Source organism: Rhinolophus hipposideros, assembly GCF_964194185.1.
Source record: "Rhinolophus hipposideros genome assembly, chromosome: 3".
In the NCBI taxonomy this organism is placed as follows: Eukaryota; Metazoa; Chordata; class Mammalia; order Chiroptera; family Rhinolophidae; genus Rhinolophus; species Rhinolophus hipposideros.
In genome coordinates, this window is record NC_138049.1 from 104,994,011 (window position 1) to 105,009,172 (window position 15,162).

Sequence of the window (15,162 nt, forward strand, 5' to 3'; positions counted from 1 at the left end):
GGAGTGGACCCAAGCAGGTCCTGCGCAGCCCGGCAGACACAGCGTTAATGGAAATCCTCCCAGAAGAGCATCTGGGCTCCTGGGACTAGAATAGAGTAGTTGCTTAGGTTCCCCTGGCCCAGGAAGAACAGGAGACACAAGTAAAGGAGGATGGGCTGGAGAAGACCACCCTTAGCCTTTACAGTGACTGAGTTAGGAAAAGGCGCCCCCCTTTGTCAAGGCACTTTACTTCTGTCAGGAAACTGTCATGACACACAAGTCCTTGCTGCCCAGTGGGAACAGTGCACAACCGACACCGTGTGCACAGCAGCCCTGAAGATGGGCTTCCAGAGCGATCCTGGCTGCTGGATCCCAGTGCCAGCCGCCCCAGGCTGTCCAGGGGGGCAGACGAGGCCCAGAGGGGTCCCCACTGACGGTCCCCCAAGCCCAGGACAAGGAGATGGGCAGAGCAGTGGCTGCCTGGCCACCATGTGAGAGGTTTGGGGGGCTCCCTGGCACTCACGTTGAGGGCACCCAGGATGTTGAGCGTGGGCCCAATGCCCAGGTAGTAGATGGAGCGCAGGATGAGCGCGACAATGAGGGGCCGGACGCTGTAGCGCTTGGTGAACAGGGCGGCGACCGAGAAGCAGATGAGGATCCAGAAAAGCAGCGAGATGAGTGGGGAGTCCAGCACTCCTGAGGCCAGGCAGTGGGGCTCAGCACAGCTTGCTCAAGCCCACCACACCCCAGCAGATCCCAAGAAGCCATGTTTTCCTGCAGCCTTCCCTGTCAAGGGCCTGGTCACCTGGGTTAGGGCCCCTGCCACCCCTGCACCTCCAGGCCTAAGGCAGGAGCTGCTGTCCAGCTGCTACCACCCATCTGGTCTCGCTCGTGTGTCTGCACATGCAAGCCCTGTCTCCAGAGGGAAGGACCCCGTCTGTCCTATTGGACCACACCTGTGTCTCGTGGAGCCCAGGGGGCAGTGTAGGGGTGGCTTCTCCCCACTCTGCCTCTGGCCCTCTCAGAGACTGGCCGGCCCCACAGCTCTGCCCGAACCCGGGGAGGGGGACTGTGGGCTGTGAGTCCCTGTGTCCTGACCTGTGGACGCGCCCTCCACATAGGGGTAGAAGAAGGCGATGATGATGTTGATAAACACCGCCAGGTTGAAGGAGATGCTGCCCCACAGGGTCATGCGGCGGGAGAACCAGTAGATCAGTGGCATGCCTGCGGGAGGAGGGGGTCGCGGGCTGCTGTAAGGGCGGCCCTGACTAACACGTCTGCCCACCGCACTGGGCCCACTGCCCCCACAAGCCCCAGGCCCCACTTCAGGACTGGAGCCCTCTTAGGGACGGGCGTGAGGCACCCACCAGCAGGCGGGGGAGGCCTCAGGGGCATCAGGGAGCTGCTCCAGGCCCAGCCCTGCCCTCCCCCCCTGCCGGGGTCCTCACTGCGGAGCTTGCGCTGCCACTCCATCTCGTTGTGCAGGAAGGAGGACTGGTCGAAGAAGTCGCTCACTTTGCTGCCCTGCTCGTCCTGCTCTGTGGTGGTGAAGAGCCGGTGCTTGGTCTCCTCCGTCAGGAACTGGCAGATGCCGGGCACCGGGAAGACGATCTGCTCCATGCTGCGGTCCTGCCGGACGATCTGCGCACACACACAGGCATGTGGCACACTGGGGCCAAGGCCACGAGGCCGACTTCCCGGCCCTCGCTCCCTGTGCCCCTACTGCCTCAGGCCCCACCTCAATCTGGGACGTGTGGTTCTCGTAGTAGGCCAGAGGGTCCTCCTCCTCCTCCTGCGCAGGCGCCGAGGACTTGAGCATCTGCGACAGCTGCTTGTTGTTGAGGCTGAGCTGGGGGTGGGGAGGGGGCTGAGGTCAGGCCTGGGAGCCCCCCACCACGAGGACTGAGCCCAGCTCTGACTAAAGCCTAGTGTGTGACCTGCAAGTCAGACCAGATCCAGCCCAACTAGGACTCGGCCCCAAAGAGGTCGGAGGGAGTGGGAGAGCCATGCCCACAGAATCCTATAGGACACTCAGCGCCCTTGGCAGCCCTGCGCAGGTGCGCCGTAAGGCCTGCTCCGGGCTTCCAGAGCCGCGCAGACCCACCCCAGCACTGCTCCCTCTTCTAAGGCCCGGTTTCACCCCTGGCCACAGGCCGTCCGGAGCCCTGCCCCGCAATTCTACCTCGGCTCGGCTCCGATCCTCGCTCTGCAGATCCAGACCACGCCCCCGAGCCGCAGCTCCGCCCCGAGTTCCTGGCCCCGCCCCATCTCACCCCCGGCGGCATCCTCAGGTCTCAGCTCCGCCCTCATCCCTGACCTCGGGTCATAGCCCCGCCCTCAATTCCCAGCCTCACCCAGATAACTGCCCACCCACTCTCCCGCCCAGCCACGCCCCTCGGCCCAAGCCCCGCCCTCATGCCCAGCCCTGCCAGGGGCCCCCACCATGGAAGAGATGCCCTCAGCCTCCTCTTCTTGGATGCGCTTCACAGGCTTCAGCAGGTGCTGCAGGTGTTTGTTGTGCCTGGAGAGCTGAGGAGAGGACAGTGCCAGTCACCGCAGCGTTATTGCTGGGGGACACGATCGCCAGGGGCAGGGCCACGGGAGGGGCTGGTACCTGCAGCGCCAGGATGTACATGTTATGGCCCACTTCGCGCGGGCTCACCTCGGAGTTCTCACGCTCCTCCTCCTGCAGGTAGGCCTTCTTGATGACGTCCACCTAGTGGGCCAGTGCCTGTTCGAATGCCCTCTTCTTGGGGCATAGGGCGGGCTGGGCCCTAACCCCCACGCCCACACACCCCAACAGTGACCGGCCCACCTGCCCACCGACCCACACTCACAAGCTCCTGGGGCCGCAGGCTAATCAGGATGCGCTCGGCGTTCTCACTGTCGTGCCGGCTCTCCATCAGGGCCAGGAGCAGCTTGGAGGCATTGTCCTGGGGTGCAGGGGACACAGGCCAGTCTGAGGACCCCAGCACCCCCCACAACCTCCTCCGCTCAGTTCTCCATAACGGCTTCTCCTGGCCTCCCCACTCCCCACCAACCCCCAGGGCTTGCTAAGCAGTGTCCTGCATATCCAGGCCTCCAACAACGCCACCTTCACCCCACCCTGTGGCAGGCGCGCACCCCCCAGGCCCAACCAGAGAACAGACACACACAGGAGCCCCTCGGATACACTGACACTATGTTTGCTTCTAGCCTAAGTGTACATCCAGCATGCTTGCTCACACGTTCACTCGGGTGTACATAAAAACACATACTACACATCGGCACACATTACACACCTGCATGCAACCTGCACATATCACATGCTTGCACACATACCAATATGCACACTCGACACGTCACATATGTGCACACACACCACATGCACACTCACAGGGGCGGCCGCGGGCCCCACCTTGAGTTGCAGCACCAGATCCATACGGTACTTGCACAGGGGACTGATGTCATTGAGAATCAGTGCAGTGATGATGTCTATGCCATTGGACTCGTGCGTCACGATGCAGGTCTACAGGAGCAGTGGGGGGGACACAGGGCCCGGGCCCTCAGGACTGTGGCAGCCAGAGGCCTCAGTCTCTGGCCTGCCCAGCCTGCTCCATCCTCCCACCCGGCTGCCACTCATACCCCGACAGCTCACCTGGTTCTCATGGCAGGGGCCCTGGCAGTACTCGGTGAGGGTCTCCAGGGTCTGGATGACGAGGCCCACGTTGTCCTCGTTGATGTAGAGCCCCAGCAGCCCCAGGCCCCCCGTGGTGCTGCCGCACATGATGTCCAGGAACTGCAGCGTCTCGCACACCAGGTTGTAGTTGGTCTTGTTGTTCTGACAGCGCAGGAAGTTCTGCGGAGCACAGATGGGGGGGGGGGGGTGGCACGGCTCCAGCAGGCAGGGAAAGGCCCGCGGGGGACCGCGATCCTGCATGCTGCAGGGGTGAGGACATCACCAGCCACAGAGCAGCCGTGCGCAGGCCGGAGGAAGGCCCAGAGCTTCAGTGCACAGCCGGAGGACAGGGGTTGGAGGGCAGGGGAAGGGGCGGGCTGTAGGAGGCGCTCACCTGCAGGTCCCGGTTGTGGTTCTCACACAGCAGCTGCAGAAAGCGCAGGATGGGCTGCATGATGAGCACGGACACGCCCATCTCATTGCTCTGCACACGCTCGCCCACCTCGTGTCCCCTGCGCAGGCTGGGGCCCGGCCAATAGCGGGACGAGGAGCTCGGCATTGAGAAGGAGGCCACTCGGCCTGCAGGGCAAGGCCTGGTGAGACTGGGGCTGCTGGAGTAGCCAGGCCCTCACCCTCACCATGTTCCCACTCTGAGCCCCCTCTTCTATGTCCTAAGCCCTTATCCCTGCCCTGTGATGCCCTCACCCTGTACCCTCTGACCGGACCCAGCACCCCCACCCTGTACCCCCGTTCCTGGCCCTGGCCCTGACCTTTGGTGGTGGGGTCTGCAGGCTCCCGGTCCTCGCGGGGCTGGCTGCCCAGGTCGCTCATGTTGACAGCCACTGTGGACTTGGTCTCCTGCTGGGCCCGCTTCATGCGGTCATGCAGCACTTTGAAGAAGCGCTCTGACTTCTTGTCACTCGTCATCAGGTTGTAGAAGGATTTCTGGGGGAGGATAGTGATATGGGGGGGCAGCCTCAGCTGGGCTTAGCTCTAAGCAGCCCTGGGTGAGACCCAAGACCTCCATTCTACACTGCGGGACAAAGAGAGGGCAGAGATGGGTCCCCAGACTTGCGCAAACCAGACGGAGGTGAGGAAGCCAGAGACACACCCGCACCCCGGGCTGAGGCTGAGGTGGGGGCGGTGGAGGGCCAGGGCCTGTAACTGCTGTGCTGCGATCTGAAGGCTGGCACGGGCCGCCTGACCGCCTTCTGCGCTTGCCCTTGGCCTTCATCTGTTCCCACAGCACCAAGGGGTCCCTCTGACATCTAAGTCGTGTCCCTCCTCTGCTTGAAACCCTGCAGTGGCCCCATCGCACCGAGGAAAAGCCATGTCTCACAGTGCCCACAAGGCCACGTGACGGCCTGCCACCTGTCTGACCCAGGGGGCACCACTCACGTGTCCTCCATCCCCTTCCGGCCACACCACCACTCCGTAGTCAGGGCCTTCGTGGCAGCTGCCTGCTCTGCCCAGTTCGCCCTGCCCACTGCCCACTGCCCACATGTGCACCCCAAGGGCCTTCCCCAAACACGCCGTCTAAGATGTCCCTCACTCACGCGGCACTTCCTGAGACCCTGCCTGAATGACCCCCAACTAAGATGCTGTCCACGTTACACAGGGATTACACTATTGACTGTTGTGCCCACGAGGATGTAAGTGCCCAGAGAACCTGGATTTTGTCTCTTCTTTTCACTGCTGAATTCTTAGTACCTATAACACTGCCAGGCACACAGAAGGCATTCGATGCAGAGTTACGGAAAGGAAGGAAGGAATGAAGGAGATGAAGCAAGCAGAGGGCCTTTTGGAGGAGGTAGGCCTCTAATTGGGCACAAAGACTAAGAGGAGGAGGAGGAAGGAGGTGTGAGCAGAGGCTGAGCGGCAAGACTGGTGGACATAATGGAGAACAGCAAGGTGGGAGGCAGGCTCAGGCCTGGCTGCGGCCAAGGGGGAGTGCGTGGATAGAAAAGTGGCCACATGACTTAAGGGGCAGATGTGGGAGGTGGGGCCGCCCACAGGTAGCCAGACTCGCAATGGCCGCCAGCACCCAGCCCAGCAGCCAAGCAAGATGGGCCTCAGAAACTTGGCACCGCCCCCCTCCTGAGCCGGAGGCACCCGCCCAAGGAGCCGAGCCCCAGCACCCCACACCTGGATCTCGGTGTTGCCGCCGTCCAGCAGGCGGATGGCCAGGCCGATGCTCTCCTGGAAGATCTTCTCGTTCTTGGTGCTGGTGATGAGGTCACACACCAGCTTGGTGGCCCCCTCCTTGTCCAGTCGGCACTGGGTGGCTGCAATTGCTGACCAGTCTTGGTCCAGGCCTGGAGTAGGGGGAGTCTCTTGAGGGGGAGCTCTGGGGCGGGGGAGCGGGCGGGAGGGCCCAGGTCCTGGGCCAATGGGCCACCCAGAGACACGGCAGGGGGAGGCAGTACTGACCAGTGCCCACAGGGTCCGGAAGATCCCCCCGCGAGCTGGCCTTCCGGTTCTGGAGGTAGTTTTGCAGCAGCATCTTGCGCAGCTGGTTGCCCTGGGAGGGAGGGAGCGAGGCCCCACACTGGTACATTTCACCACGTAACACTGGCCTGCCCGTCCTGGCCCTGAGCCCCTGGAGCTCCTGGCCAGCCCCGCTGGCATCCGGCCTGGGCACTCACCCTGTCCCCATACTTGCTCTTCTTCAGCAACATCTGCTGCAGGGTCCGCAGCACCTTGACGCACAGCTTCTCCTCCGACTCCATGAGGTCCTTGGTGTGCTGGATCAGCCTGGCCGGGGAGGAAAGGGGGCCCGTCAGGACAGCCCCCACGGCCTCCCTGCGGCCACTGCCCCCGCCCTCTGACCTGTGGGCCGGCCATTCCCTGCAGGGCCATTCCCTGTCTCAGGCTGCTGCACCCCGGCTCCCTCCACGCCCCGACCCGTCCCACTCACTTGGACAGGAAGCCCCCACTCTCGCAGCGCTGGTAGGCCTCACTGCCCTCCAGGAAGAGCAGCTCAGGCCAGTGCAGGACGTCCACCAGCACGGACAGCTCAGCCTGCACCAGGGGCCTCAGGCGCTCCTCCAGGGCCGTGATGATGTCCTGGGGTGGGCAGGGCAGGGTCACCGCCGGGCGAGGTACAGGCCACTCAGGCCCAAAAGACGACCAACGCGTGCCTGCCATTCCCCCCAGCACCAAACAGCCCCACAGATTGCCCCGCACCTATCTGAGGGACCCTGGGCCCACAGAACTGCCCTGAACAAAGCAAACATCTGTCTGTTCAGAGCCCCTGGCTGAGAGTGCAAGCCCTAGTTTTTCTCCTAGCCCCTCCTCTAGCTCTGTGACCTTGGGCAAACTCCTTGCCCTCTCTGGGCCTATCTCCTGCCACATGGGGATAATAAGCCACCAGACTTCCTTTACAGGCCAATAAGACAGTGGACAGAAGTGTGTTGCATAAACAGAAAGATGATGTCAGAATTGAAGGGTGTCCTGACCTTCTTTATGAGTACCAACCCCACTTGTGGACCCCTGGGTTCCCCTGGGTCCCCTGGAATGATGCCCCTTAGTCCCCTGCCCAGGGCCTACACTTAGCAGCCCCCGAGGAGGGGAAGAGCTGGCCAGCCCCTTCCCAGGGAATGTGGGCAGCACAGGAAGAGTGGTTCCTCCAGTACACATCTTTCCAAGGCCGCTCCCGTGGAGGACACCCCACACCCACCTGCAGCTTCTCGATGATGTTCTTGTAGTCCCACTGGTTGGCGGTGGGGGTGACTCGGGGGAAGGTCCGTGTGGCCGCCTTATAGTTGGAAGCGTTCCGCTGGGCAGCAGCCACGCAGCTGACAGCACTGCTGAGCAGCAAGCTGATGTGGGCATCCAGATCCATGGGCAGCGAGATGGCTCGGCCTTTGGCTGCGCAGGGAGAGGGGTGCGGAGGCTAAACCGGCCGGGGGAGCACGACCAGGGCGGCTGTACTGCTGGACAAAGTGAACGAGGCCGAGGGTCTGGGGCCCCACTTGGACTGAGGTGCTCTCTTCCCTTTTAGGTAAAAAGAGCAAGTTTCTGCCTCTTTGATGCCACCCTGGGCCCACCCTGACTCCTCTTCTCTCCTGTCCTACACCCTCTCTCTCCCCTTCCCTAACTCTCCGTGACAAACTGCAGGCCCCCCTCCTGCCTGAGACCATGTGCAAGCACAAAAAACTCTGGTGGGGGAATGTCACCCAACATTCTCCTTCGGGGAACTGACTCAGGGGAGAAAACAGCTTCTCTCGATCACCAAGGTTCTAGTTAGACACCAAGAAGCACTTACTGAGAACCACCTGGGAGCAGATGATGGGTGAGCTTAGGGATAACATGCTTCTTGTGTGGGCATGCGTCCCTGTGGCGAAGGGAAGGGAGGGGTGCTTGGAGCCAGCCAGTGGCTCTGGCACACTCACCCACCATGGCGAGGGTCCGGATGCAGGCCTCCACGGAGCCCTTGTGCTGCTGCTGCAGCCACGGACACTCGAGCAGGCGTGTGGAGGACTGCAGCAACTGCACCACGATCGTCTGGTGTGTCTGCAAGAAGCAACACTCCTGCTGCTGCAGCCTGGCCCACCCTCCACCACCGGCAGCCCCAGGCCCAGGGAACAGGGCCCACTGAGAATGGGCATGGGTGGAGGGGCAGAGCCTCCACTGCAACCATGTGCCTCTGTGCCAGGTGGAAAAAGACACCCCCTTTCCTCAGCAGTGCACAACCTGCCCAACTGTCCACGGCAGCTCTATGAGAACTCCCCAAGGCCCAGGCCTGAGGCTTACAGCCCTACTGCTGACCCTTTTCTTCCTTTAAAAATGTTTTTAAATAAATTAATGTTGTGAAAAGGTGATATATTTACTTACATGGTTCAAAAACCAAAAGGCGTACTTTGAGAAGTCTTACCTCATCATCCCCACTGTCCCACATTCTGCCCTATGGCTGAGAGGCAGGGAAAGCGGATACAAATTACCAGAGTCCCACAGTCCCACAGAGGTCCAAGGGCCCAAACACACGCCGCAAAATAAACCCACCCTTGCTGGTAGAGTAGGACTCAACATTTTTGACAACTCTCAGCATACCACCCCCACTCCACTCCCAGGCTCTCCCCCTGAAGGGAATCCCTTTCATTGGTTTCTTGTGTATCCTTCCAGAGTTACTGTATGATTCAGGTGGTGTAGCAGGCTCCTTCCTCAAGGGAACCTGGCTCTTTTCCATCAAGGGGCTCTGGGGCTGTGACATCTGGGAATTGACTGAGGGGTTATGAGTCTTTCAGTGAGGCAAGTCAAACCTCTGCTCACAGCCCGGAGCTTTTCTGCTTCTAAGCTGGAAGGCTGTCTTTAGAAGGCTGTCCACTTATCTCAGTTCTAGGGACACCGTGATCAACGCCCAAGTTCTCCGTGCACCAGACTCCCTGACGACTGCTTTGGTTCTGGTGGCCATTGTGGTGCGCATGCCCACCTTGTCTTTGGTGAGTAAGTGCTGCCAGGCGTCCCCTGCCACCCCAGTGAATTTAGGAATTCCTATTCTATGGTAGAGTTCCCACTGTAACTGCTGACCACAGAAACTGAGATAATAAGTGTTTATCGTTTTCAACTGCTAAACTTTGGGGTAATTTGTGACACAGGATGGACACCTAATACTCTCGTATACCCTCCCATTGTATCTTTCTGCATGACAAGCAAATAGGAGTATATATTCCGCTTTTCCCCCTTCCCTACACAAAAGCTGCCTGGGCAGGAGCAGCTCACCTGTAGAGAGGTGCTGTTCTCCGAGAACGGGGAGCTGAAGAAGGCGTTGATGGTATCCAGCACGACAGTCAGCACGTACTTCTCCAGGGTGGGGTCCGCCAGGCGCTTCTCCCGCTTACTGCAGACCTGGGGTAGGAGACAGCGATGCCTGGGGACATCCAACACACGGACCCTCCATCCCCACCCCCACCCCCGGAAGGCTGCCCGGGCCCCCAGCCACCACAGTCCGCCGCAGGCCCCCACAGGCCCCACCCCCACAGGACACACCCGAGCCATGTCCAGGGTGAAGCTCTCAAACAGTGTCCAGATGTGGTTACTGGTGTAGATTTCCTTCATCTCCACCTCCGTGTCCACGTAGCAGTGGTTCACGAAGTTCACGTAGGCCATTTTCACCTGGGCCATCGGGGTGGGGGTCAGGGGCACAGGCACGCCCGCCCAGCCAGCTCTCCTCCGCACTTCACCCATTCCTCCCGCCTCCCCTTGTTCTCTGCCCCATCCCCACCACCCTCCCCGAGCTCCCCATCCCTGTCCCCTTCCCCACTTTCCTTTCCCTCCCTCTCCCTGCCCCTCCACGCAGGCCTGAGACTGCTCTGCTTGGGCTGGCTCTAGCACCCCTCTCCCCTGAGGCCTTCCCCCAACCCCAGCCACCTCTCCCAGTCCCGTGTCCCCTGAGGATACGCAGGCCCACCTCCGTGATGCAGTCCTCATGTGTCACCACCGACACGACGTCCTCCAGGGGCAGCAAGGAGGTGCACTTGATCTCGGTGTAGACGTTCTTGCCCTCCGCGCAGGCGGCTAGCAGGTCCACCAGAGAGATGTGGTACATGAGCGGGCTGTGGTCCTCCACGCCCTCCCGCGCGGCCTTCATCATGTCTAGCAGGTGGGCCAGCGAGGCCTTGTCATTGTAGAACACCACCACGTCATCACCTGCGTTGGTCAGCTGCGGGCAGCAGGGGGGCACGTGTCAGCCCCTCAGTGCAGCAGGGCCTGGGCCCGCTTCTCCTGAACTTACCAGGGAGATTGACACTCTGACCCCTGTCCTCACCCGACACTCAGGAAACCTCCCCCGACTGAGTTTTTGGGGTTCCCTAGCCCTTGGGACCTTCTGCCAACAGAGATACTGAACCCTGGACCCAAAAAGTCCACCCTCTTCCCCAAGGAAAAAAGTTCTACTTGGGCTTGTCTCAGAGGCGCCTCCTCCAGGAAGCCCTTTATAATCCTGCCCTGCCCAGCTCATCTCCTCCCTCCTCTGTGCTCCCACAGCATTTACACACTGCATCTCCCTCCTGTCAGCGATTATGTAATACACAGTAACATAATAATAGCAATGCATAATTAACGTTGTATAGCACTTCAGTACTCGGTGTCTCCTCTCACTTTAGTGTTTGCTCCTTTCTCCCCCTGCCCACCCCACACTTTAAGATGCTCCAGGGCAGAGACCACGTCTGTTCTGGAGTTAGACTCAGCCCTTCACCTTCATGCCTTCAGTTATCAGGTGTTTACTGAGTACCTACTATGTGCCAGGTCCTGGGGTGCTGGCAATGAGCACAAAGGACAAGGTCCACGTCCCCCCATCCCTCCAAGCTTATACTCGACTGACTTGCCCAGGTATACATGGTCCTTGGCACACAGCAGGTGCTTCATGATTTTTAAATAAATGACAATAGATGAGAAAGGAAGGAATGCATGTTTGATATCTTGCAGGCCTGTTAGCCGAGTTCTAGTGGGTGCCTCGCTTTACTGGGCCCCACTGACCTTCTGTTAGGCTGCAGCCTGAGCTCCCGAGACCTGCGTCCTGACCTTAGTTCTCCCTCTGCGGCCCCTCCACACCCAGTGATCCTTTCGTGACGCACTGTCTGGCTTCCCTAACTCTGGGTCTGGGCCCCCGGGGGCCCCCTCTGAGCCCAACACCCAAGTCCCATGGGCCCTCGGCCCCGCCCTCACCTCAGTCATGATCATGTCCTGGCACTTCTTGACGTACTTGCCCTCGGCCTTGATGACCGTGTGCAGGAAGTCCAGGTACTGCACGTGGCGCCCGTGCGTGGCCAGCAGGTGCACGAAGTGCTGCAGCACCGGCTCGCTGACCTCGGAGCACAGCTGGTAGTTGTTCAGGAAGATGTGCTGCATGGTCTCCGCCTCCAGGAGCTGGGCGGCAGGGCGGCCGTCAGACAGGGGTCTGGGCCCAGTCCCCCCCACCCCGGCGCCCCCACCCCGGCGCCCTCACCCCCGGCGTGAGGAAGAGGTGCAGGTGCTTGTGCAGCAGGGCCTGGTTGCCGGGGTTCCCCGCACAGAACTTCTGCAGGAACTGGTGTGTGTAGCGCAGGATCTCCATCATCTTGGCATCGCCCTGGGCACAGAGGGGAGAGGGTGCTGGGCCCACTACAGGGGTGAGGGGGGGCCAGGGCCTGGGTTCAAGGTGAAAGCTGGGCCCCCGGGGCAGGGTGTGGAAATGTGCGACGGGCGGAGGTTGACAGGAAGCTAAGTGTGCAGCCGGGCCAGGGCGGGACTGGGGACAGACAGACAGGTCAGGGTGCAAGGTCAGGGTGAGTCTGCGTAGGCCAGCATTGGGGATGTGCTTTGGGTCAGGTCAGGGTGCAGGCTGAAGCTGCCCTGAGGAGTCAGAGGTCAGAAGTCAGAGGTCACCTTGTCGTAGGGGATCTGCAGCAGGTCCAGCATGACCTTGTGGGCGTCCATGTTCTTGAGCAGCCGCTGCTGTTTCTTCCTCACCTGCTCCCCGACACCGCACATCTTGTTCAGCCGCTCCAGGATCTGCAGGGGAGAGGCGTGAGCCGGAGCCCCACCCTCCTCCTCAGGCCCCCCCCCAGCCCACCCCTCAGGCTGCTCAGAGCGCCCTGCCCACCACAGAGCACGCGGCAGACAGGAAGGGGGAAGAAGGCCATGGCCACTGAATCAGATCATCGTAAGGCAGGGGAGCACTAAAAACCCAATTCCACCCATAAAAGTAAATAGAACAATATGACTGTGAAATGGAATTTCATTAAATTCCTTCGGCTTTAAAATAATTCCATCTGGACCATGGCAGGGTTGTTTTTCACATGCAGGAAAAGCTGGAAGATGTCTATTTTGAGGGCCAGCAGCCAGCAGCGCTGGGAGGAGACAGAGGCCTGGCCCCGAGCCTCCAGGGCAGGCAGACCCCGTCCCTGGGGACCCCGGCCACTCACGCCCTTGACGATCTGGTAGTTCTCACTGCTCTTCTCCCCAGGCGGGGGCAGAAAGCCTTCCTCATCCGTGGGCCTCTGGGGGCACAGGGATTGGGGTCAGCTGGGCCCAGCCCGTCCAGGGAGCCCGGCCCCAGCTCCCCGCCACCCCACGCACCTCCTTCTTGTCTTTGGTGGCGCCCGCCTCCACCTCCTCGCCCTTAACACTGCCCTTCTTGTCCACCCACAGCTCCGACTTCTCGACCATGGTCCGCAGGCGGTCCAGCTCCGACTTGATCACCTTGTAGTTCTCCACGTCCTGGGCTGAGATCAGCAGCTGCACCTGAAGGTCAGGGATGGGCTTGCCTGGCGACACAGGCACCCCAGGTCCAGAGATTCCCGGTGCCTGCCCTGCTCCAGGCTCCTGCTCCTGGCATCCCCGTTCCTCCATTGTTCTTCTCCGCCAAGCCAAAGCCAATGTTTATGGCCCTGCTCTAAGTCCACTGCCTCCAGGAAGCCTTCCCTGATGGCCTCAGACCAGGCTGCACTCCCTGTCATGAGCTGCCTCATCACCTGGCCTCAGTCACGCACTGCCTCGTGTCACTTGCTATTATGGCCTGTCATTTGTTCACTCAGACCCTAACCAGAGCAGGGCAGAGCATTCTGTCATCACTGAATGCTGGCTTGAAAGAGGGACCTGAGCCCTGACTCTGGGCCAGTGGGTAAGGGAGGACCTCAATCCCTGGACCTCGATCTGCCCCCTCTGTAAAATAGATATGAGAGCAATAACCACACTGTCAAGGCTGCTGCAAGAATTCCATGAATGCCAGTCCAATGCTCGGTGCCGGGTACACAGCAAGCACTCATTAAATGCTAGTCCCACTTCACAGGGAGCCATCGAGACCACATGACATCACAATAACAAACCCAGTCACCTCGGTGAGGGTTAACTGCATGCCAGGTGTGATTTGAAGCACTTAGCAAAGGTGCACGTGACAGAGCTTGCAAACTGTAAAGTGCTGTCCACATCATAAGAAACGATAGGCCTTGAGCCAGGCAGAGAGGAGATAGTGGCCAAGACGTGGCGCTCACCTTTAAGGAGCTCAGCAAGACCGAGAACCCCAATGTGCGTCTCCAGCTCCCCTCTGAGCTGTGAGCACCTTCTCCATCACTGCTAACCCCCAGTGCCCAGCGTAGGCCAGTGTGTGGCCAGGGCAGCCTGCCTGCTCGGTGCCGGGGCCTGGTGGTCCTCGGGCCTCCCTCCCCTTCCCTGAGGGCCAGGGAGCTGAGGCGGGGGCAGCACCTGCTTGAAGGTGTGCATGGCCTCTTGGCGCTGGCTGAAGTGCTTGAAGAGCAGCTGCAGGGCCCCCGAGACGAGCGGCGCGTAGTCGTGCATGGTGAGGTGGGTGAGCACACGCAGGAACATGCGGCCGCCCTCGTCGTCCACCTCCAGCATGCTGCTGGTCTTCCTGCAGCACCAGGTGTGGGCACAGTGGGCGTGGCTGTCCCAGGGGACACGCACGCTCCCTGCCACCCATTCAGCGCCCAGTGCCACGTGTGCTAAAAATACTGACGTTTTTCTCACCAGTTTATAAACAGCCTTTGCCCTGAGCTCCCCAAGTGACCCCCATGCCCCCTGAGGTCCCACAGGGCACCTCTTGGTTAAGCAACTGAAGCAAAGATTCAAGGGGATTCATGGACAGAAATTGGGGTCCATGAACAGAGATGGGGAAAAACTACATCTTTATTTTTACCAATCTCTAACCAAAAGGTAGCACTTCCATTAATGAGAAAAAATTAGTGGTACCTGTGATTTTGTCACCAATAAAAATCACAGATGTTTTCATATCACCTTAGAGTTGTTACAGAAATTGTGAAATATCGTTTACATCTATCACCACTTCGGAGTAATGGTACCAATTACACCTCGGCACAGCTTGTTATTTAATGTGTTAATAAACAAGCACATATATATCTGTCACTTCACATTTGTTTTCTTCAATAGTTTGATAACTGTATCTCAGTGCCACTGGTTTCCTTTGTAATTTTATGCACTTTATGTTATCAATTTAAAAATGCCATCTGAGAAAGGGTCCAAAGACTTCACTAGACGCCAAGGGCGCAGCGTAGAAATGGGTGAGCCCCCAACTCCTGGGGGCCTCTCCCCACTCCAGCCCTCTGGGGAGCAGACCGCACATCCCTGGGGCGGGGGAGACGTCCTCCCAGCTACCTGGCCAAGTCCTGAGGCACAGGGGCACAACTGCCCTACCTGGAGGCAGGGGAGTGACCATGGTGACAGTGGGCCCCCAGTGGCCCTATTATCACTGGGGTTGGGCAGATAGCCAAGGGTCCCGTTGCCCGTGTCAGGGTAAGGGGATGCAGGGGGTATAACAGAGAGGGAGAGGCCAGCGCCAGCCTTGGGAAATGCAGATCATTCCGAGGGGGTCTCAAGCCTGTGTTGGTATCATCCACGCAACCCCACACACAACCCCAGGCGTGATTTAAAGATCCCCCACACCTCAACCCTGGCCTTACCCTATTCCAAACATGGCTTCCGCCTGCTCCCCAATGCGATCCAGGTTCATGTTGGCAGCTGTGGGGAGCAAGAAAGGCAGATGAGGGCAGGTGGGGTCCACGTGCAGGAAA

General features: G+C 60.0%; 1 protein-coding gene across 1 annotated transcript in view; it reads right to left on the reverse strand.

Moving 5' to 3' along the window:
• The window catches only part of ITPR3 (inositol 1,4,5-trisphosphate receptor type 3), a 38,457-nt gene that overhangs the window by 6,520 nt on the left and 16,775 nt on the right, over positions 1-15,162 (reverse strand). The window contains exons 22-48 of the mRNA XM_081045256.1: positions 15,052-15,109; positions 13,820-13,985; positions 12,695-12,859; positions 12,541-12,615; positions 12,002-12,127; positions 11,583-11,705; positions 11,303-11,503; positions 10,047-10,298; positions 9,626-9,751; positions 9,359-9,484; positions 8,032-8,152; positions 7,317-7,507; positions 6,555-6,703; positions 6,283-6,391; positions 6,068-6,158; positions 5,783-5,952; positions 4,408-4,582; positions 4,032-4,216; positions 3,617-3,817; positions 3,377-3,487; positions 2,817-2,912; positions 2,594-2,695; positions 2,422-2,508; positions 1,718-1,828; positions 1,428-1,620; positions 1,078-1,203; positions 503-675 (exon numbers count right to left, since the gene is read on the reverse strand). Of these exons, the coding sequence (XP_080901382.1) occupies positions 503-675; positions 1,078-1,203; positions 1,428-1,620; positions 1,718-1,828; positions 2,422-2,508; positions 2,594-2,695; positions 2,817-2,912; positions 3,377-3,487; positions 3,617-3,817; positions 4,032-4,216; positions 4,408-4,582; positions 5,783-5,952; positions 6,068-6,158; positions 6,283-6,391; positions 6,555-6,703; positions 7,317-7,507; positions 8,032-8,152; positions 9,359-9,484; positions 9,626-9,751; positions 10,047-10,298; positions 11,303-11,503; positions 11,583-11,705; positions 12,002-12,127; positions 12,541-12,615; positions 12,695-12,859; positions 13,820-13,985; positions 15,052-15,109 (3,809 nt within the window). The remainder of the gene's footprint in view (positions 1-502; positions 676-1,077; positions 1,204-1,427; positions 1,621-1,717; positions 1,829-2,421; positions 2,509-2,593; positions 2,696-2,816; positions 2,913-3,376; positions 3,488-3,616; positions 3,818-4,031; positions 4,217-4,407; positions 4,583-5,782; positions 5,953-6,067; positions 6,159-6,282; positions 6,392-6,554; positions 6,704-7,316; positions 7,508-8,031; positions 8,153-9,358; positions 9,485-9,625; positions 9,752-10,046; positions 10,299-11,302; positions 11,504-11,582; positions 11,706-12,001; positions 12,128-12,540; positions 12,616-12,694; positions 12,860-13,819; positions 13,986-15,051; positions 15,110-15,162) is intronic.